Raw genomic sequence first — 22,502 nt, 5'->3', positions numbered from 1 at the left:
ACTGCAACAAGAAGCCTGTTAGGTTTCCAATCAAGAAACCTAATCAAGACTCACTCACTCAACCCAGAAAAGCACCAGAATTCTGTATAACCTCGTTGTATTATTAGGTAGTAGAAGAATACAAGAGTAGTAGCAATGATGAGGAGCCTAACCTCCCCCCAACAGGAAATACAATCCTGTTCAGAATACACCAAACGTTCTAAAAACTCTCTTCTACAACTAACACTCTTCTATTTATACAGCTTTACTCTGTTCCCTGTCTAACTGACAGCAACAGTTAGAGAACTACCCTCTCCCCTTCTAACTGCCGGAAACAGTTAGAGAACTAACAGTTAGAGACTAATGTTTCCTTCTCCTCTTATATACTAATAACCTCCTATCATTACCCCCCGGCCTTCAACAACCTTGTCCCCAAGGTTGAACTCGGGATACTGGTCTCGAATCGTTGCTGTATCTTCCCACGTAGCACAATCTTTGCCTCCTTCTTGCCACTCCACCAAAACCTGGTTTAGAATCTCCTCTCCCTGCTGTAACTGTCTCCTGTCCAATACCCGTAATGGCCAAAAATTCGGTCCTTCAGCTTGCAGCTCTTCAGGCAGCTCCTTCTCCACCCTTTTATCCCCTACAACCTTCTTTAGTTGAGACACGTGGAACACCGAGTGAATTTTGGCTGTCTCTGGTAATTTGAGCCTAAATGCCACCTGGCCCACTTGCTGAAGTACTTGAAATGGACCAAAGTATCGTGCAGATAACTTTGGATGAAGACGAGTGGGCATTGAAACTTGTCGGTGTGGTCTAATTTTTAGATAGACCCAATCGTCCACTTTTCTATCTACCTCTCGTCTTTTCTTGTTTGCCTGCTGAGTCATTAAATCCTGAGCTCTGTTTAAGTGGAACCGTAGCTGCTTGATTGCTTCGTCACGTGTCATCAAATCTTGCGCTACCGCTTCTACTGGTGTTTGTCCCGGAACAAACCTGTTGAAGGATGGGGGACTCCTGCCATACACGGTCTCAAAAGGCGTACATTTAGCGGATCCTTGATAGCTGGTATTATACCAGAACTCTGCCCAAGGCAAAACAACATACCAACTCTTTGGCTGTTCGGAGCAAAAACAGCGTAAATATCCCTCCACTATCCTATTAACCACCTCGGTCTGCCCATCCGTTTCTGGATGGTATGCGGTGCTCATCTTGAGCTGGGTGCCCTGCGCCTTGAATATCTCCCTCCAAAAAATACTTAGAAACAGCGGGTCCCGATCACTAACTATGGAGACAGGTATACCATGTAACTTGATGATCTCCCTAGTGAATATCTCTGCCACAGTTTTAGCTGAAAACGGATGTTTCAGCGCCACAAAATGAGCATACTTGCTCACATAAAGGATAATTAGTTAAACAAGTAATTAAGCTACTAACCTTTAAAATCTGACTTCAAATTAATATTGCTTACTTCTCAATTCTGATATGCTTAGATGATTTGGACTGTTTGGTTGTTATACTTTGTTTTGGTNAAAACCAAAATTGAGATATATGAGTTACCAATTCAGAAAAAAGGTAAAGTAGAAACAAACAACTGAACTAGTGATTTTTAGCAAAATCCTATTGCATTCAGAAAATTGACTTTGAATGATTATAACAAGCATAACTAAACTTGCTGAAATGGTTATCATGATGCAAATATGTCCAGAATTAAAAGTAACAAAAATAGCTAATATACAAGGCCAATATGCAAGTGAAAATTGGTTTAAAACACTAGTTCTCTGCATTTTATTGCTGTCAACCTTTGCAACCTTTTCTTGCTTTCTGAATTTGATCTAGCACTTTCTAAATTGGATATGACTTAATATATTGTTGTTTGGATATGATTTGATAATATCTCTGTTTGGATATTATTTGATGATATCTCTGTTTGGATATCATTCACGCCTGTGATGCATTGGGCCTTGAGCCCAATAAGATTTGATCCAGTTTGATAAAGAGCCCAAGTTGTTAGGAAAGTGTGACCGTTCGGCGTAGCCGACCGTCTGAGATATACTACCGTTATTTTTATCGATTTCTACTCTTTTTCATAAAATTTGCAGGATGGAAAGCAATGAAGACCAATCACTTGCTGAATTGGAATCAAAAAATTTTAAAAAATTCAGAGCTTTCATGATAGGGTAATTGCAATCTTGCAACTTCTTAGCTTTCTGTATTTTCTGTGCTAGAAATCACTGGTATATGGTAGTTACACTTTTTGTATGGAGAATATTAATTATATGTTTTCCTTAACAGATGTTTTCCTTGAGGGAAACTGGGTATGTTGAGAATGAGTTGACAGAAAGAGAAGGGATAATCTATTCGTTTGTTATAGGCAAGGAGCATTAGCTCTCTGGAGGAGCATTGCTCAGTTGCAGTGGGAAAGTTTCCCAACTGAATTTTCCTTTAATCATCAATAATACCAGTTTTTCTATTAGTTTTCCTTTTCTATTACTTTATAAGAAGTTTGGCTCTCTAAAACAACAACACACTCACTCATAGATAAAGAGGGGCAGTCTGTTAGTTTGTTATGGACAAGGAGCATTGACTATCTGGAGGAGCATTGCTCTGGGGTAGTGGGAATGTTTACTATTTTCCTATGATCATCAATGATACCAGACTTTCTATCAGTTTTCTAATGCTATTCCTTTGTAAAAATCTCGGTTCCCTAAGACATACATACTCATATATTCATACATAGAAGGACAAAATTATATTTTGCATTCTGTTTATCACATAATATATATGTATAAATTTTCATTTATCAACGGCTAACCTATGATAGGATTGCAAAGATTGATGAGTTGGGAATTGCTGGAAGCAGGCTGCTGTCTGGATTTCAACAAGCGAGTGGTAATTATACAGAATTTTCTTAATCACGTGTTACTGTGAAATCATGATATTGCTTATTATTCACTTTTAGGGGGCGTTTGTTTCAAGTCATGATTTATCATTCCCAGGGACGTAGTCTACGAGAATGTTATAATTGGATATCTAAAATATGCTTGGTTAATTTTTCATATTTCTGATAATACTTTTTAAATTCTAAATTAATAAGTTATAATGGAGGTTACAAAGTAACTTCTATCATTCCCATGAGAACATAACTTACCCACCCCCCTTATCATGCACGAACAAATTGTACAAACAAAGGTATGCAGCTTTCTGGGAATAAAATACCCAAAAATACTTTTTATGAACTTCTAGCAAACATAGGAATAAAAATTCCTACTTTCATTTTTCTGGGAATACAAAAGGATTCCATGAAACAAACGCCTCCTTATTTTATAACTTTTAACTTAATTGTGCAGAGTTTATCAGGAGACCTCCTATTGATATGAATTCCAAATTAGTGGACAAGATAATTGTAGCTAATGAAACTAAGAGAGTTAAAGCCTATATAAATTCTGGATGTAGGAAGCTCAACGAAAGCATCCAGAGTCTAACAAACTGTAAGTTCTGCTCTTTATTTTTTATTGGGGTTGGTCGTCTCATTCCATTATTAGGGTATATCTCAAGACTCAACAGGGCTTAGTGACTCATAAGTACATTTTTTTTTCTTAAAACTTTTAATTTAGTATATTGAGAATCAATACTGTTAGCAGTGAATCTTCTTTATTCTATTTAACAGGAGTATGACAATTTGATTTCCTTTGAGTGCAGTGTTAAGTTAATATTGGATTATTTCATATTTTTTCACAAAACTATTCTAATGCCGTTTTACAAAAGTTACTCTTTTTATTCATGAATTTTATTCTCATTTTATTCTTGTGACCAAAATTTAGCAAAGCATTGTCTTCAAGTCAGATTAGTTTGGGGTATTCCACCAGTGATAAAGGATATATACATATATGCTTATCTTCAACTGGCTGAAACTTTGTTTCTAAAGATGACATTTTTTTTAATGAGCATAGTTTCCTTGTCCGCATCCTTTCTCAACTACTTCCACATCCTCGTTTTCTAATTTGCCTTTGGTTTCTGCCTATATTTTTGAAATATTTCATCCTAATCATATTGAACTTTAGAACCGTTGATATTCATCCTATGATCACCGGATCTTAAAATGAGATTATTCAACTGAGAATTCAACATAATCTTCTTCTCACTAATGCTGACACTGAAAATGTAAAACAAGCTCTTTAAGACTCTAAATGGTCTGCTGGTATGCCTAATAATTTTTCTGCTTTACAAATGAAAATACTTGGACTCCCCGTTCCTTTACTTCCTTAGGATTACCATTAGCTGAAAATGGGTATTTAGAGTCAAAGAAAACATTGATGACTTTGTAGAAAAATACAAGGCCGGATTGGTTCCAAAAGATGGATATGATTTTTTCAAGACATTCTCTTTGGTTGTTAAAACTATCACGATTCGTATCTTTGTCACACTTGCTCTTACTCACAAGTGGCCTATCTTTCAACTTAATGTAAATAATGCTTTTCTAAGCAGGCTCACTTCAAGAAGAATTTTACATGTCTCAACCTTAAGGTTTGAAGCTGTAGGTAAATCTCTAGGCTGCAGGTTCAATAAAGCAATATATATGGTCTCAAACAAGCTCCAAGAGTTTGGCTTGAAAGGCTAAAGAGTACCCTTCTTTAGTTTGAAAATGTGATCCTTCATTATTTATATACAGTCGTGCCTTTGCTATCATGTTCATACAAGGATCCAAATTCCTTAACAGATGCCCCTCTTTCAGAGGCTAAAACTTGGCAGCATGGTGAATTAGGGACTCCCCCTTTGTAGGAGCCTCAATGAGGTTTGAACTCGAGACATTGGATTAGTTGGAAGGCTGTTGTTAAGATATTTATCCTCTCTTGATAATAAAGTCCTTTTCTCCATTTTGTTTTCTAATGATCCTCTCTTTCATACATCTCCCCGAGTGTTTGGTTGTGTATGTTTTGTTCATGACATGTCTCCAGGTCTCTAGACAAACTCTCCGCTCGCGCTCTCAAATGTGTCTTCTTAGGCTATTCCCGACTTCAAAAAGGATATCGGTGTTACTCTCCTGAAACTAAGAAGTATTCCCGACTTCTTTGAACAGACTCCTTACTTTTCTCCATCTGGTCAAGATGTTTCTATCCTCCAACAGGTCCTTCCTATTGCGATGGCTGAGTCAAATAGTTCCACTGTCTCTGTCATTCCAAGTGTTGATCACCATCCTCCTACACCCGTTTCTCCACATACTGAGATCATCCCACATAGGGCCCCAATGGATAGTCCACCTCCCCAAGACAATGGTGAATCTCCTACCTCAGATTCTTCTCCCTCATCACCTCCTCTCACGCCTCCTGGTGAGAATGATTCAGCATGACGTATTGCCCTCAGAAAAGGTACTCGTTCCACTCGAAACCCCCATCCCATTTATAACTTTCCTAGCTATCATCGATTGTCGCCCTCCTATTTTTCTCTTTTATCCTCAGTGTCCTCTGTTGTTATACCCAAGAATGTGAAAGAAGCACTTGATCATCCCGGATGGCAACAAGTTATGATTGTAGAAATGCAGACTTTTGACCATAGTAATACTTGGGAGCTGGTGCCCCTTCCCCTAGGCAAAAAGGCGGTTGGCTGCCGATGGGTGTATGCAGTTAAAGTCGGCCCTGATGGTGAAATTGATTGACTCAAAGCTCGGCTTGTTGCAAAAGGTTACACTCAGGTTTATGGTCTTGATTATTGTGACACTTTCTCTCCTGTCGCCAAGATGACTACTATTCGCCTCTTCTTTGCCATGGCAGCCATTCGTCACTGGCCACTTCATCAATTGGATATCAATAATGCCTTTCTACATGGTGATCTTGAGGAAGAAGTTTATATGGAGCAACCTCCTGGGTTTGTTGCTCAGGGGGAGTCTGGTATGGTATGCAAACTGCATCGATCTTTATATGGCCTCCAGCAATTACCACATGCTTGGTTTGGAAAGTTTAGCTCCATTGTTCAAAAATTTGGACTAAAATGCAGTGAAGCAGACTATGAAATAGTAAAAGAGATGAGGGGAAATCTCGCTTATGTGTCTTTGTATACACATAGGGTAATGTATTTATAATAATAAGAGTGTGGGCTAAGCCCAAATACAAATGAACATGTAAATGAAATAAACACAATATCTAACACAGACCATTCGGTTTTTTACCGTCATTCTTCTCTTGGGAAATGTGTTCACTTAATAGTATATGTTGATTATATTGTCATTACAGGAAATGATGTTGTTGGAGTATCTCAACTGAAAGAGTTCTTGTGTTGACATTTTCAAACCAAGGATCTTGGAAATCTCAAATACTTCTTAGGCATTTAAGTAGCACAACCAAAAGATGGTTGTAATCTCCCAAAGGAAGTATGCTCTTGATATATTACAAGAAACAAGCATGATTGATTGCAGACCGGCAAATAGTCCCATGGACCCAAACCAGAAATTAAAGAGAGAAGAAGGTGAATTATTCTTCGATCCAGAGAGGTATAGGAGGTTGGTTGGAAAACTAATTTATCTCACTATTATAAGGCCAAATCTATCCTTTGCAGTTGGAGTGATTAGTCAGTTCATGCAGGCCCCATGTGTTGACCATTGGAATGCTCTCATTCGCATTNTAAGGTATGTCAAAAAGGCTCCCAGGCAAGGATTGTTATATGAAGATAAAGGAAGCATTCAGGTCTCTGGGTATTGTGATGCAGATTGGGCAGGCTCGCCTATTGATAGACGGTCTACTACAGGATATTGTGTTTTTCTGGGAGGAAACATTATTTCATGGAAAAGTAAAAAACAAAATGTAGTAGCTCGATCAATAGCAGAAGCTGAGTATAGGGTAATGGCGTCACTAACATGTGAACTTATATGGGTGAAACAATTCCTTCAAGAGCTTAAATTCTGTGACATCCGTACTATGAAGATGTATTGTGACAATCAAGCTCTCCACATTGCATCAAATCCAGTGTTTCACAAGAGGACTAAACATATAGAAATTGATTGTCATTTTGTTCGTGAAAAGTTGTTGACTAAAGAAATATGTACTGAGTTTATTGGGTCAAACGTTCAACTCGTAGATGTATTGACCAAGTCATTAAGGGGTCCTCGGATTGAGTTTATTTGTTCCAAGCTTGGTACATACAATTTGTATGTTCTAGCTTGAGGGGGAGTGTTAGGATATTTATCATTATTATATTGTGTCTAGGTTACTCTAATTATCGTGTACTCTTGTATCAATTTATTATTATAAATAGAAGATTATGAGAGAGATCAATCAAACCCTCAAGAATTATTTTACGGTTTAATTCTTAAGTGCTGTGATACCATTGTTATGAAAAGGTTAACCTGTTCATACAAGGATCCAAAATTCCTTAACGAATGCCCCTCTTTCAGAGGCTGACACTTGGCTGCTTGGTGGATTCCCCCTTTGTGGGAGTAGGAGCCTCAATGAGGTTGGAACTCGAGACATTCGATTTGTTGAAAGGCTGTAATACCATTGTTACGAAAAGGTTAACCTGTTCATACAAGGATCCAAAATTCCTTAACAAATGCCCCTCTTTCAGAGGCTGACACTTGGCAGCTTGATGAATTGAAGACTTCCCCTTTGTAGGAGTAGGAGCCTCAACCAGGTTCGAACTCGGGACTTTAGATTTGTTTAAAGGCTTTGATACCATTGTTATGAAAAGGTTAACACCGTTTAACATCTTGTTGGTGTATGTAGATGATGTTATTATCATCAGCAGTTCACAATCTCTTGTACACCAAGTTGTTACTTACAGGAATGTCAATTTACTCTGAAACAAGTTGGTTCCTCATATTCTTTTCTTGGTATGGAAGTTCATCAATTACCTAACGGGTCTATTCTTATGACTCTAGCTATCAAAGACTTATTGATGAAGACTAATATGCATGAACCTATGCCTATTTCATCTCCTATGTTATCAAACTTCAAGCTATCTAAACATGGCTCAGATCTGTTACAATACAAAACACTTCTTTCTACAGGTCTATTGTTGGTGCACTTCAGTATGTCACTATTCCTCATCCTGAATTTAGTTTGGCTGTCAACAATGTATGCCAGTTTATGGCTTCTATGTGGAATCTCATTGGGTTGCAGAAAAAGAATTTTGTGATATCTCAAAGGGGCCTTAGATTGTGGTCATACCGTTCATCCTGCTATCCCTTGTCAACCTCTGGTTATTCTGTGATGCAGATTAGGCATCAGATTCTGATGACAAGAGGCTTATTTCAGGAGCTGTTATTTATTTGGGACCTAATTTAGTTTCATGGTGGTTAAAAAAACAAATATGGTTTCTAGATATAGCTCCAAATCTGAATACACAAGTTTAGTAGCTGCCACAGTTGACATTTTATGGATGTAGACTCTTCTCAAGAAACTCGGTTCCTCATTATACTCCTATGGATCTGTGTGATAATTGAGTGTTGTTAATCTAGTTCATAAGCCTCTTCATGCTAGAATTAAGCGCATGGAGCTTTATGTTTTCTACATTTGAGGAAAGGTTACTAACAAACAACTTGTTCAACACATTCCTGATCAAGGCCAATGAGTTCTTATCCAGCCATCGTCTACTACTAGCTTTTTGTCTTTCGTAGGGTCAAACTCAATGTAATTGAGATACCTTGGGTTTCTCAGCCCCATTGAATTTGTGCCAGAGAGGTGACTGTATTTCTTTGACAATGTTATTGGTTGGTTGTGTTGTTACAACTGTTAGTTTCTGTTCTGTTTTAGTGTATTTACTATAGTTGTTTCGAATGTAGTCAGTATAACTGTTTTAGTTAGATGATATAGCTAACTTCTTGCAACTAAGCTCTGTATATGCAGTATTCTGTGTACAGAAATTTGCTATTCTTTTAGTATTTTTTATCTTTACATAATAAAACTCGAGTATCAGCTTGCAATTATGTTTCTTTACAGTTATCCTGTCTGCTTTTCTCATTCATTAGTTTCCCTCTAATTCTTTTGCGTCTTTGCTCCAAAAGATATCCGCTTGAATCAGCATTGTATAATCTTTTGTTATCAATTCTGTGTTTGAATTCTACTTATTGATTTATTGCTATTTATTATGCTGCTGACTATATAACTGTTTCAATATGGCAAAATATGCGTACGGAAGTTCACTCGTGCACACAAGGACTCTGTAATCATATAAGAAAAGGTATGGCCTCGTGTTTTTGATTGATCCCTGACTGNTATGCTTTGATAAGCGTATACATCCTATGATAGATTTGAATATGTATACTTATAAATATTGGAAAAGAAACTATGCCCTATCCAAATAAAAGGTAAATTTAGGAAGATGTATTTCCAAATTGGAGGAAACTTATTTTCATTTAGTCAATATTGCTTTATAATTTGCATTGCTCTATCACTAATGAGCCTCTTTCTAGCTTCTCTATGAAAATGTTTTGTTGTATTGTAGATACTAAAGTTGTGTTTGGCCATCATTAATTTAAAAGTCCATATCGACTGTGTTGTATATCTCTTGGGATGTAAACTTTATGTCATAACCATCATGGTGATATTGCCTTCTTTGGTTTAGTATATACTTTTGTTCAGCTTATTTTAAAAATAATTGTTTATTTAACTAGTTCTGAGGGAAATTTTGAAAATAAGTTTTTAATTCCGGAAATCAATCATTCCTGAGCATGCAGTTAGTTTGAGAATTAACTAGTCATGTATATTTTGCAGCTAAGGAAATACTTAATGAACTTGAAGGTCTACTGGGGGATGTAACAAGTGCTATTCAGACTACAGATGGAAAATTATTAGCCTTCTCTGGTCTGGATTTTGATGTTGAATTAATTGAGCAAGTAACCTATAATGATTTGGCCATGGTAATGGCTTTTATATATAGCATGGTCAAGCAAGACTATTTAATGCAGGTAATGAATGATGTCTTTTTGTGACCTTGTAGTGGGTAAAAATGAAGAATCCTAAAAATCTTTGCCTATTGTTGCAGGAAAAGATTGTGTCTGCTTTAGATCTCAAGATGTCATTAGAAGAATTAGAAAGCTACTGCCAAATGTGGTCTTTGCGCCCCTTCATAAATGACGAGATCGTGCATGGAGCTTGGGAACATATTCATTGAACATTCTTTTGTTTTTCATTATAATACAAAAATTAGTTATCGTTGGGCTGGATAAAATTATATAATGCTATACAAATATCATTACTTTTCTAGATTTTCACTTTATATTGACATTGGTTTCCCAACCCTTTTTGAAAAAGTAACACATTTGTTGTTAACCGAACCTTCACCCTCAGCTCTATGAAAATTTCAGCTCTCGCAATTTACATTGTTCTTCTGATTCTTGTTCTCTTTTCTCACAATTCTTTTATTCATTAAAATTCAAATGATAAGATATGTTTCCAAGAATGCATATATCTTAATATAAGATAAATTTCTTGATATAATTGAATTGCTTTTGAACTAAAATTCAAATGATAAGATATGTTTACAAGAATGCATATATCTTAATATAAGAGAAATTTCTTGATATTATTGAATTGATTTTGAATTAAAAATAGAAATTAAATATTGATAGACGTAATTACTAAAATGAAAATTAATGATAATTAAGTCATAATTAAAACTTGGTTATGAAAAAACACATAACAAATAACTTTTCATTTTGTGTTCCTAAAAAGAATCAATACAGCTCAAGAGATAAAAAAAATACTATATATATTTAACTATTAATTGGGCTAGAGATTTTATTTTTCAAGAATGGAACAAAGCAAATGGGAAATGTTAGTGTAAATAGTGAATTTGTGTTTAATTTCAATTTTTTAAGAAACAAAAGAGAACATGTGAGGTTGAGAAATGAGTTGAAACCGTGAGTAACTCAAAATGACAAGGGAAAATAATAACAAAAATATCTTAATCAGATTTTTTATTATTTATAATATTTGATTTTATATTTTGGTATATATTAACATCAAACGGTGTGCTTTATAAAAAAAATCATCTAATTTAATTTCCATAAATTCTCACTATATTTACACAAAATTTTAATTTAGGGCACCACAGAACTCCCAACTCTCGCAATATTCAGCAATTGACTCCATAACCAGTATATGACAATTTTATGAGGTGGCACCAAATGTTTTGGTAAAAGCAAAAGGATGTATTGACAAAGAGTAGAAACATTATACGAATAGTTTTATACTGGTTCAGATATACATTCAGTGGTTAATCTCTATAAAGAGGAATTAGTTAATTACTAAAAATAACCAAAACTTACAATAACAAATAGTAGAATAAGGGTTAGAAAACACGTTTCTTAAAGACACAAGTAGAGTAATGACAATTATTCCTAGCCACACCAAATGTACACACATAATCGCTTAGACACATTCACTGAGAGCAATAACTTCTACTAACACTAAGTTTTACAAGCCACTTTCAAAAGCATAGGGAGTTTCTTTACAACACAACACTAAATCTCACAAAGGATTAGTTAGTTCAAAATTTGGTTTAGGCAAAATATATAGACAATATTTGAAAATTAGGTTAGAGAACTGAAGAGTTTTTTCGCAATTACTATTGATAATCGATTATCATAGTGGTAATCGATTCTTCCATAAGCTATTTCAAAAATTATTTTCTCTTTGAAATTAACTGGGGTAATTGATCATCACTTATGATAATTGATTATTCAAATTGTTTTTTAAATAAAGCTCTTCCATGAGTGATCTTATGCAACCTATGGTTTATCTTTCTAAGCTAAGTCTAATGCACAACTATAAATGAATTATTACAAAACATTAAAAGTGAACAACAAGTTCTTTTAACATCAATTGCAATATTTTGAATTCATCATGAAAATATTCTTGTCTTCAGTTATTCCCTTATTGCTAACTGATAACGATTGAATATACCGTTATCTGTGACTTAATTTTGGTACTAAAGGAGTCCTTTTTGACTTACAAACTTGCTTAAACTCATGTTTTTAGTTTATTTTGTGAATAAAGAGAGTTGAGGTTAGAATTTATGATTTTATCACTAATTCCCTTGATTTTGTAGGAAATTTGGATGATTTGGAAGAGGAGTTGAAGTACCAAGGAGTTGAAACTCAGGAAAGACTGAAAAAACATCAGAAAGGGATATCGTAGGACGCTTGAGCACCCTTTTTAGGGGCCCTCAGTGCCAGAGGCTCGCATTGACGCTTGACTGCCCTTTTTGAAGGCCCTCAGTGCTAAAGCCTCGTAGTCACGCCTAGGTGCCCTAGTTAGGACACTGAACGCCAGTTTTTCTGTACCATTCCACGCTCAGGCACCCTCTGAAGGGCGCTGAGCGCAACTATTCTCGCACCACCGCCTCGGCACCCCACTTTGAGTGTTGAGCGCTGGCGACGTGGGCTTGGACTTTTTATTAAATCTATTTAAGGACCTAGACACTTTAGGGTTTGTATCTTTTGACAGAAGTGTCGCAAATTCACACTTTTCGACTCTCTGGAGCCAGGATTGGATGCAGGAGCACTCCTCTTCGGTTTTTAGGGTTTGTCTTTAATTCTTTTTTTATTATACACTTAGTTTCTCCACAACAATGGGGAACTAAACTCTATTTGTTGTTGGGAGATGATATAATCTTGTGAACTTTCATATATTTGAATTGATTCTTATTTACATGTGCTTCTTTCATTAATTGTTAGGGACTTTCTTCTTAGCTTTATGCTTGTTATGTTTTGGTCATTCATGGCATGACTATATGGTCTTCTCTGTTATCGGGAGAACTTAGAAACTAGGTGTCAACACTCAATTTCGTCCGGGTGACTTTTTGTTTACTATCTGGTATTTGGTTTAGTTTAATTTTTGTTTTATCTATATTATATTTTGTTTTTTTTTTGTTTTCTAATTTTAGTTCATTTTGATTTATTATATGATTTTTATTTTATTGTTTTACTTTTCTAAAAAAATAAAAATAAAGAAATAAAGAAGAAAAAAAATATAAAAAAGAAAAGCAGAATTAAAAAAAACAAAAAAAAAAGAATTTCATTAACTAAATAATATGATTTGTTTTCATTTTATTTCAATTCTATTTTTAATTTTAGGTTCACTTTAATTTAGTTTTTTTATATAAGATTTTATTTTATTTTATTTTAAAACAAAAAAAAAAGATAAAAAGATAATTACAAAAATAAAAAAGGAAAGAATTAAAAAAAAAACGAAAAAGAAAAGAAAAAAAAGGGAAGAAAACGTAATTAAAAAAAAAAAAAGGAACAAGCACTTTCTCATTTTGCTTTGCAGGAACATCACACTTGCTTTCTTTTAATAAAAAAAATACACATTTTGTTTTGTTTCATTGATTTCTTCCCGTGGGCACATCACTCTCCTATTTGAAGCTGCATTTCTTTTTTTAATTCCAACAACTCTTGGATTTTTCCATGATCACCAAGCAATCCAATAAGGAAAAAATCATGTTGATGCCTCCTCCAATCATCTCTACCGATACTCTGATTTCAATTATTTTCTTCCTTCTATAAGGAGGTCGTCCATCCATCCCTCTTGAGGGGAATTCATCCCTCATCCTCTCCAACTCTTTCATCAATTTTCCATCAGCCAAGAAATCACCAACAGAACCCAAAGACCAAAATCCATCTTCCACCCGAGCATCCAACCTGTAAAAAATCCCCTAACACATACCAATATTTCCAATTTCAGTAAACAAGAACATCAAGATGAATTAACTAAAAAGGGAGGAAACGGTATTTTTGTTCCCGACATCGGTGTTGGTGTTGCTGGAGGGCGGCGGTGGTGTTGCTGGTGGCGCCGGCGAGGAAGCCAACTCCGGTGATGGTTTCGGTAGGAAGCGATGGGGCTCTCGACGCCTTAGGATGCAACTTGTGGTGACAGGATGCAGCTCCTGTGACGCCGTGAACATGGCGGGCTATCGGTTCGTGGTGGCCATTCGGAGTGTGGTTGGAGCCGTTGGTGGCAGCAGGCAGGCGGAGAGGCAAAACCCTCCCTTGGCCACGTTTGGAAGAGAGACTTTAAGTGTCTCTTGATCTGCCGAAAGAATGAGATAAAGGGGAAGAACCCCTCTTTGCTTCTGAACCAATTTAAAAAAAAATAATAATAATAAAAATATAAAAAAAACATTCTCCGTTTACACCCCTATCTTCCCTTTTCACCACACCATGCCCCTTTTGGAGTCCATCAAAATAAAAGCTTTTTCTTCTACACTACCCTTTGTTGATATTTTACACCACCTTCTACTTGGGCTTAAGCCCCTTCTGTCTAAAAATCTTTTTCCTGCAGCATCCTGTTTCATTTTCACACCCCACTGCACTTCTAAAAAAGAATCAGGACTCATACCAGCAGTTACTGCATGCACCCTCCAATTTCACTGCCGCACTCCTGATTTATCTCTGTACCCCCTGTTTTCTCTGTTCGCACTTCTTCTGCAAACAAAGGGGCCTTGGACCAACATCTCCCACATGTCACCCCAGATTTCATCTGCTGCACTCCTATGATCATGGGCCAAACATTTTCGCTCAGCACGCCTGGTTTTTAATTTCTGCACCCCTTTCTCTTATTGGGTTTGTTTTCTTTTTGTTATTTTAGTTTTGAGATTTGTTTGATTATTAGTTTTTTTTTTATGTAACCCCTTATGTATGAAAACTCCACCCCAATTTCTTGTGTTTTATTTTAATTGAATTTGTTTATCTTAATAAAAATATAAAAAAAAGTAAATAAAATAAATTAAAAAAATAATAATATTTTTAAAGATTTAAGCACGTGTGTGATCGCACGCATCGTCCTCGTGCTAAGACCTTTTTTTCTTTCTCTAAATAAAATTAAGAAAATATTATTTTAAGGGATCTAGCGCATGTGTGATCGCACGCATCGTCTTTGTGTTAGAAGACCCTTTCCTTCATTAAAATAATAAATAAAAATGTTTTAAAGGTTTAAAACACACGTGCGACCGTTCGCGTAGGCCTTGTGCTAAAAACCTTTTCTCCATCTCTTATAAAAAATACCAAAAAAATATAAAATCTTCAAAAACCAAAAACATCTTCATTTACAAATTTCCAATCAATTCTCAACGTTTTCAAACAAATTTCTAATCACTTCCCAATCAATTTTCAAACAAATTTTCAAACATTTTTCAAATAAACAATCATCAAAACGTAGTAGCCAGAACTACGTGATCCTTGATTCTCCATCAAAAGTGAAGATACGTAGGAGCAAGGTCAGTCCTTGTCAGGTTCACTTTCCCAAAAATCCAAACATTTTGTAAATGAATTCTTTCTTTAATGTTTACTCAAAAAAACAAAAAAATGTTTCTTATTTCTTTTAAATTTTATTTTGGGATAGTTAAACATTTTGCAAACCACATCAAGTTCGCATATTTAATTAAAGGTACTGCCTTCGGGCAGGCGTTGTAGGGTGCTAATACCTTCCCTACACGTAACCGACTCCCGAACTCAAATCTCTGATTTCGTAGACCAAGCCTTATCATTTTATTTGTTTTTCCGTAGTTTTCTAGAATAAACTATGGTGGCGACTCCAAAACTCTTTTTCGAAATTCTTTCCTTTTTTTGGGTCGTCGTCCCGTCGCGATCCCGGTTGCGACAGATGGCGACTCCACTGGGGACTTGCTAGAGAGTCAAGCCATTTAATTAGATGTGCGAATTCGATGTGGTTTTACTTTATGTTTTTTCTTCCTTTTTTTTCTTTATCTATGTTTGATGTCTAGAATAATTGTATGTGAGTTGTTTTGCTCGTTCCTTGCATTTGAAATAATTGTTTATGATATTCTGTTCAGTTTGTTGATGTTGTTTTAATTATGTTTCATATTCTCCCTTCACACACATATTATGCATATCATGAGTGGGGCCCTAAACCCGGGTCTAAGCGCAACTTAGAATTAGAGGAGTTGTGTAGCGGTGTCACTCTGGGATGTACTTCTTGTCTGGCTATCGTGAGAACTCCAGCCAGAGTCTGTTCTTTTCATTTGTGTCTCCACACCTAGTTGATTACTCTGACTGTTGTGGAGATGCAGTGGATAGAGCCATAGCTCTGGTGGCCTTGATATTTAAGTATTAGGGAGCTATCCTTGTGAGTGCATGTACTTGGCCTTAAAACTTTAAATACCGAACCTTTGAGTAGGACACAAAGGGAGATGTGTGTAGTTTTCTAATCCTCATTTTTTGCTTAATAAAATCATGCACCTTATGCATATCTTGAGTTAAGGGGCAATCTTTTCACAACTTTATAATTTTTGGCTATAATAGTTGTATGTTCTTTTCCTTCATTTTTATTTTCTTGATTCATTTCATCTAATAAAATTAAAAAAAAAATTGAAAATTGAAAAAAAAAACAAAAATAAGATAAAGGCAATCTTGAGTCACTTGTCTTTCTTGCAAATCCTCAAACTCGAAAATAGTAAAAAAAATTATGATAAGCCAAAAAAAAAGTTACAGAGTCAGACTTTTCCGAGGTCAAAAATTTAATCAAAAATAATATTTTGACATTTTTCTCAAGACGTTTGTGCATGTTGCTTGAAAGCCTTCACCCTTCACTTTGCCAAAATAAAGAATCTTTCCCATCAAATACTGTCATTGCCCTGAGTAACAAAATAAACCTTTACATTGGGGCAGATTTACCTGACCAAAAGATTTCTTGCTTGCGCTAGTATGATAATCCCTGAATCCATTAAGAAAAAAAAAAAAAAAAGAGGAAACTTTTAAAGTCAATGCTCCTTGTCCATAACAAACTAACAGACTGCCCCTCTTTATCTATGAGTGAGTGTGTTGTTGTTTTAGAGAGCCAAATTCTTATAAAGTAATAGAAAAGGAAACCTGATAAAAAAACCGGTATTATTGATGATTAAAGGAAAATTCAGTTGGGAAACTTTCCCACTGCAACTGAGCAATGCTCCTCCAGAGAGTTAATGCTCCCTGCCTATAACAAACGAATAGATTATCCCTTCTCTTTCTGTCAACTCATTCTCAACATACCCAGTTTCCCTCAAGGAAAACATCTGTCAAGGAAAACATATAATTAATATTCTCCATACAAAAAGTGTAACTACCATATACCAGTGATTTCTAGCACAAAAAATACAGAAAGCTAAGAAGTTGCAAGATTGCAATTACCCTGTCATGAAAGCTCTGAATTTTTTAAAATTTTTTTCCTCCAATTCAGCAAGTGATTGGTCTTCATTGCTTTCCATCCTACAAATTTTATGAAAAAGAGTAGAAATTGATAAAAATAACGGTAGTATATCTCAGACGGTCGGCTACGCCGAACGGTCACACTTCCCTAACAACTTGGGCTCTTTATCAAACTGGATCAAATCTTATTGGGCTCAAGGCCTAATGCATCACAGGCGTGAATGATATCCAAACAGAGATATCATCAAATAATATCCAAACAGAGATATTATCAAATCATATCCAAACAGCAATATATTAAGTCATGTCCAAACAGAGATATGTCAAGTAAGTTTGTTTATATCTTATTCTGCTTATATTATACTAATCTTATATCAATCCAAAGCCTATTAATAAAGGGCTAAGGACTCCAAACAAGGTACGCAAACATTTAGCATACTCTCTGCTGCAATCACTTTGCCATTCTCCAACTTACTTTCCCAGACTAAGCACTACGTCGTTTAAGGTTGGGAACATTCCACCACTGACGCCTAACTTGAGCGTCGGAGTGCCTTTTCAGGTACCTCCCCCACTCGGCGAGAGCTTGAAGATCTCCGGACGGTCAAGGCTAAGGAGAAGCGTACGGTCAAGATCCAGGAAAGGCAAGCAGAAAGCGGGAAAGCCACGTCATCAAGGTTAGTCTCTCGGTCCCAAAAATATCACCGAAACACATGATAGAAGAGAATTGAACGTATAATAATTGGCCTTCACTGTTTTCCATTGGGCAATATCATTAATAGATGTAGAATCTACAATAATTTTTCATACCGATATGATGAGCAATATCACAGTCTAATAACATAGAACTCGATATGATGAGCAGTTACCGATAGAATCTAAAATAATTTGAGAATTTGGGTATAAAGCAATCCTATCCTAAGACTCTGAACTAACTTTTGAAATTGGCTTAGACCAATATATTTAATAAAGTTGATTTTAAGGGTAAAGAATTGCGTGATTGTGTTTGATGAAGGAAAAAAGCTGTCAAGAGGGTATGGATGGAGAATGGTAAAGACCAATAAGAGTGCAACAAACAATTCATAGTTTGGGTAAGCAAATGTGGCTCTTGATTTTCAGGTGACCTCACAAGACAATCTTTCCCACAATTATTCTTTTTCCCATATCTCAAATTATTCCCTAAGCCCTATTACATATATGACGTCTATATAACCCATAAGAGTTTGATTGACAAGAAGCCACAACAAACAATTTAACACTATAAATTGAAAGCACGGAAAATAGATGAAACAAACAAGGAGTACCTCTAAAGACACTTTCTCAGTGCTTCACAGGGCCACTTCCCAACAACTACGATGATTAAGAAAAAAGGTTAGGGTTTTGAGATCAGCGTCGCCGTGTAAGCTTTATCCCCAGTCGCGATGAGTCTCGAGGGAGTGAAGGCGGGGTTCAGCTAGGTTCCGTTTCAACTCCAGTTGCTAGCAATTTCAAGAGTTATACTTTTTTTAAAAAATAAAATTAACAATTAAAATAAGTTATTTTAAATTTGAAGAATTAAAACAAAATGATTAAATATAAAATAATTAAATTTAAAAAAAGTCAAAACAAATTGAAAAAAAAAGCAAAGATATAAAAAAAATCATCTGATAAAGATAGAGAGAGAAATAATTTTTTACACTTCTTCAACTGTATAGTCCCATACCTATACAGTATCCACATACACCGGAATGAGAGGGATCTGGATACTGTATAGGTATGGGACTATACAGTTGAAGGATATCTTAAAGGAATTGATTTGGCTACCCATATCACCAAAATGCATTTACTTTTCGGAAGCCTAACCCATAAGAACTCCATGGTTAAGCGTGCTTAGCCTGGAGAAATTCTGGGATGGGTGACCTTCCGGGAAGTTTTCCCGAAAAGTGTGCGAGTGAGGACAAAGCACACTGGAAAGTCTCGTGGTGATATGTGGGGGCAGTCAACAGTCCCTGTAAGTTGCCGGGGTGTTACAAATGGTATCAGAGCCTAGCCTCTCCCAGTACGGTGTGGTTCGAGGACGAACCAGACGGAAGCTGGTGGACATGTGACACCCGGGCACACATACATACTTTCTTGGTGGCAAATAGTTACCACTATACCAAAATGCAGATACATCACACACACACATGGTAATTCCGAAACACATATTCCAATCTTAGATACTATGCAAAAGCCCTAAATTCTTGACCGCCAAAATAGGTTACATCACATTGAGCACAAGAACAGACACCCTTTACAAGGGTTTCAAAAAAAATTGGGATTAAGTTATAAAAAATCCCCTTCCTCACCAAAAATTAGGGTTTCAGGTTGGGCAAGGGGCTCTTTGTCGTTCAACATCGTCTCGCACGCGGGAAAGGAGGCACGACCTGCTTGTTGTCTTTCTGATGCAGGTTGAATTGCGATGGCTTCTCCAAGGTGCGACAAGGTGGCGTGGTGGAAGGGAGAAGACGAGATACAGGGCAAAGATGGTGGAGTCGCGATTTGGGGTTCTGTTCTTTTGCAGGTGCGTTAATGGCTGAGGATGAAGGAATCGCGACTGGGATTTCGTAGTGGTAGCGACACTTTCTCTTTCTGATTTTGGTTGCAGGTGGTGGAGAAGCTGCGAGATGGTGGTGATGGTTGAAGATCAATTCACCGTTGTTGATGGCGCGACGACGCTTTGGGTAGTGACACGATGAGGTTCTCGTCTTCTGCGTTTCTGTAGGTTGCGCTCTGCTGATGGCACGACGACGTTAGGTGGCACGACTCCTGATGGCGGTGGCACGGCGAGTCGCAATGTGATTGTCGGCGTCTAGGTGGTTGCTGAGGGTCGCTGGGTGGCTGCTATGGAGGTGGTGCAATGAAGAATTTTTTATAACCTAACCTCCTTTTATTAACCTAACCCTAAATTTTTTAATCAGAAAATATAATAACATTTTAATTTTACTTTGACATGTCAGAAAACTAGAAACTGCCACCACAATGCTACAAAATCAATTAAAAGTTACACATCATGAATTAAAAGTGACACATCATGAACCTTAGTCCACGGGGCAGATCTCACGTTAAATTTTTAATGGAGTTAGCCAAAAGTACTAATTTGCACACTTTTTTCAAAAAGTATGACTAATTGTTACATTTTAAAAAAGGTAGGACGATTTTGAACAAAACCTCTCTTTCGAGGGACCAAAATAGGTACTAAGCCTTCCCTATCCATATATCTTCTCATTAAGTGTGTTGTGTAATTTTTGTTATCCATGGTATTATATTACTGATTTTCTTCAATTAGGATTTCGATTATGTTCATTGAAGAGCGAGGGTTGTTAATATGGTGATGTGTAAGTGGAGGAAAGCGACGACATAAAGGAATCGTTCAGAAATTTGTTGTTTGTAAAAACTAGGGTTGCGAAATGGAGGGAGAGGATATTAGGTTTGGGACCAGGAAGAAGCGATCCAAGAAGGAAACTGGTTTTGACTCTGACGACGACGAGCCCATTGGCTCAATCTTTAAGGTGAAAAGGTCCAAGAGGAAGGGTAGTGGTGGTGGTGAGGCTGTTAGGGAGAAGGAGGATTTGGGGGTATGGATGATAATGATACCTTGGCTAGCTTTAGGAAGAGATTGAAGGGTCCTAAAAGAGATCAGGGATCTGGGTTTGGAAGAAGAACAAGTCCTAATTTTTTTTATAAGAGCTTGAAATTAGAATCCCATGAAATGTTTTGGGGTCATAAGGATCTGGGATTGAAATCAGAATGCGTTGCTTGTGGCAGTAGAGACGCCGTGAAGGAGTCTCCTGCAGCGTTTGAGGCGTCATGAGAGAATGACGGTGGAGACCAAAAGAAACAGGGGATTGTCGCCTGGGTGGTGTCGTCGGACTGCTTTGACTCTGCATTGAAAAACATTAACGTGGCAGAAAGAGAACAATGCACCTGACAGAAAACGTGGCAGGACCGTTAGTCACGTCATTCAAAACTTGACGCCGTCCATTTTTAAGGACTATTTAGACATGTTTTAGTACTAAAAGGATTAAATGTCATCAATGTTTTGAGTAGGGACTAAAATCAAAAATCAGTGATACTTAAAGGACTAAAAACATATTTAACCCTATATTTATATTTGAGTTTGGTATGTTTCTAAATACTGAGGAGATGTTTTTCTTCTTTTAAGAAGAGTGGCAGTGTCCTTATAAAAGAGAGAGAGTCAACTTCTTTTATAGTTTTTGAGTTCACTTTTGAAGCTTTTAGAGTTATTTACACTTACCTTGATTCTTATCTTGAGAAACTATTTCAAGTGGCTAATTTTCTTAGACTTATCCTTCGGAATTCCTAACAAAGAAGGCATTTTCTTTTTCATTTTTAAGTTTCAATCTATTTTCTAATTTCTTTTGCAAAATATTTTTGTTTTACCTTTTTTTTCTATAAGTTTTTGGTGACATATACGAAATATAGAATTACTATGAGGCATTACAAATTTTTCCTTTTCCAAATTAATCAAAATCCTATCATCTTTCTAAATTTTAAAATGGATCTTTTATCTTATATAATATTTTACTTTTTTATTTTTATCCAATATAAAACTTAGACTCACATTTGAATTTCTAAGTAAAAAATAATATTCATTACTTACACTTGTCCAATAAAAAATTGAGTTCTCCGTAAATATCTAAGTCTTTTCTTATCAAAGAATCATATTAAAATGAAAACATTCATTTTAGATTGTTAAATTAACTTAATAATTAAACTTGTTGGTATAAAAAAAAGGTAAAAAACAATAAAATTAATCTTCAACAACTCTTTTACTATTGATCATCCTTACTTTTGAGTCGTTTGAATATTCCTTTGTGGTGACCAGATTTCATGATTTTTCTTGTGTTCAATCTAGGAATGAATCATCATGAGAAGAGGTTGCTTTACTGTATTCTTACTTTGAACCGTAAGGGAGAAACAACAGCCTAATGGACCCAGAAAAAGTGATAAATACTCAATGAAGAATCATTGAATTCCCACCAACATTTCTTCATACATTCACCAACCTCTTCCTCAACGCTATTCCCATTCAATTCCCTCTCATTTATGACCCGACCAGACCCCAACCTTGCTCTTTACTTTTCCTTACTCATTCATACTGTCCTGCGTGTTTTCACTGTCTCTGCCTTGCTCATTCACTCAGTCAAAAAAATTAAAAATTAAATAAAAAGTCTTCTTTTCTTTCTTAGATATGGATAATGATACTTAGACAATTATTTTTTGACAACAGTTGAACATCATTTATGTGTCATTCTGTGATTGGTCCAAAATCACTCCAGAATGGTGTTTATGATTATTATTATTATTGATTGTGGAGTGATTAGGATGACACATAAATGATGTTCAA

General features: G+C 36.0%; 2 protein-coding genes across 2 annotated transcripts in view; one reads left to right on the top strand and one right to left on the bottom strand.

The window, feature by feature from the left end:
- LOC106757653 overlaps positions 1 to 10,287 on the top strand; it is a 13,004-nt gene extending 2,717 nt beyond the window's left edge. Inside the window, exons 2-7 of the mRNA XM_014640377.2 lie at positions 2,082 to 2,159; positions 2,804 to 2,871; positions 3,330 to 3,470; positions 9,109 to 9,150; positions 9,684 to 9,877; positions 9,955 to 10,287. Of these exons, the coding sequence (XP_014495863.1) occupies positions 2,083 to 2,159; positions 2,804 to 2,871; positions 3,330 to 3,470; positions 9,109 to 9,150; positions 9,684 to 9,877; positions 9,955 to 10,083 (651 nt within the window). The 5' untranslated portion in view covers position 2,082 and the 3' untranslated portion in view covers positions 10,084 to 10,287. The remainder of the gene's footprint in view (positions 1 to 2,081; positions 2,160 to 2,803; positions 2,872 to 3,329; positions 3,471 to 9,108; positions 9,151 to 9,683; positions 9,878 to 9,954) is intronic.
- Positions 10,288 to 13,198: 2,911 nt separating this feature from the next.
- Positions 13,199 to 14,571, bottom strand: LOC106757312. The gene is made up of 2 exons (XM_014639951.2): positions 13,720 to 14,571; positions 13,199 to 13,629 (listed from the first exon to the last, which is right to left on the bottom strand). The coding sequence occupies exons 1-2, from the start codon at positions 13,876 to 13,878 to the stop codon at positions 13,354 to 13,356; spliced, it is 435 nt and encodes a 144-aa protein (XP_014495437.1). The 5' UTR covers positions 13,879 to 14,571; the 3' UTR covers positions 13,199 to 13,353.
- Between the last annotated feature and the right edge of the window lie 7,931 nt (positions 14,572 to 22,502).

The sequence above is a fragment of the Vigna radiata genome, chromosome 3, assembly GCF_000741045.1.
Source record: "Vigna radiata var. radiata cultivar VC1973A chromosome 3, Vradiata_ver6, whole genome shotgun sequence".
Classification (NCBI taxonomy): Eukaryota; Viridiplantae; Streptophyta; class Magnoliopsida; order Fabales; family Fabaceae; genus Vigna; species Vigna radiata.
This window is presented reverse-complemented; position numbering and strand designations above follow the sequence as displayed.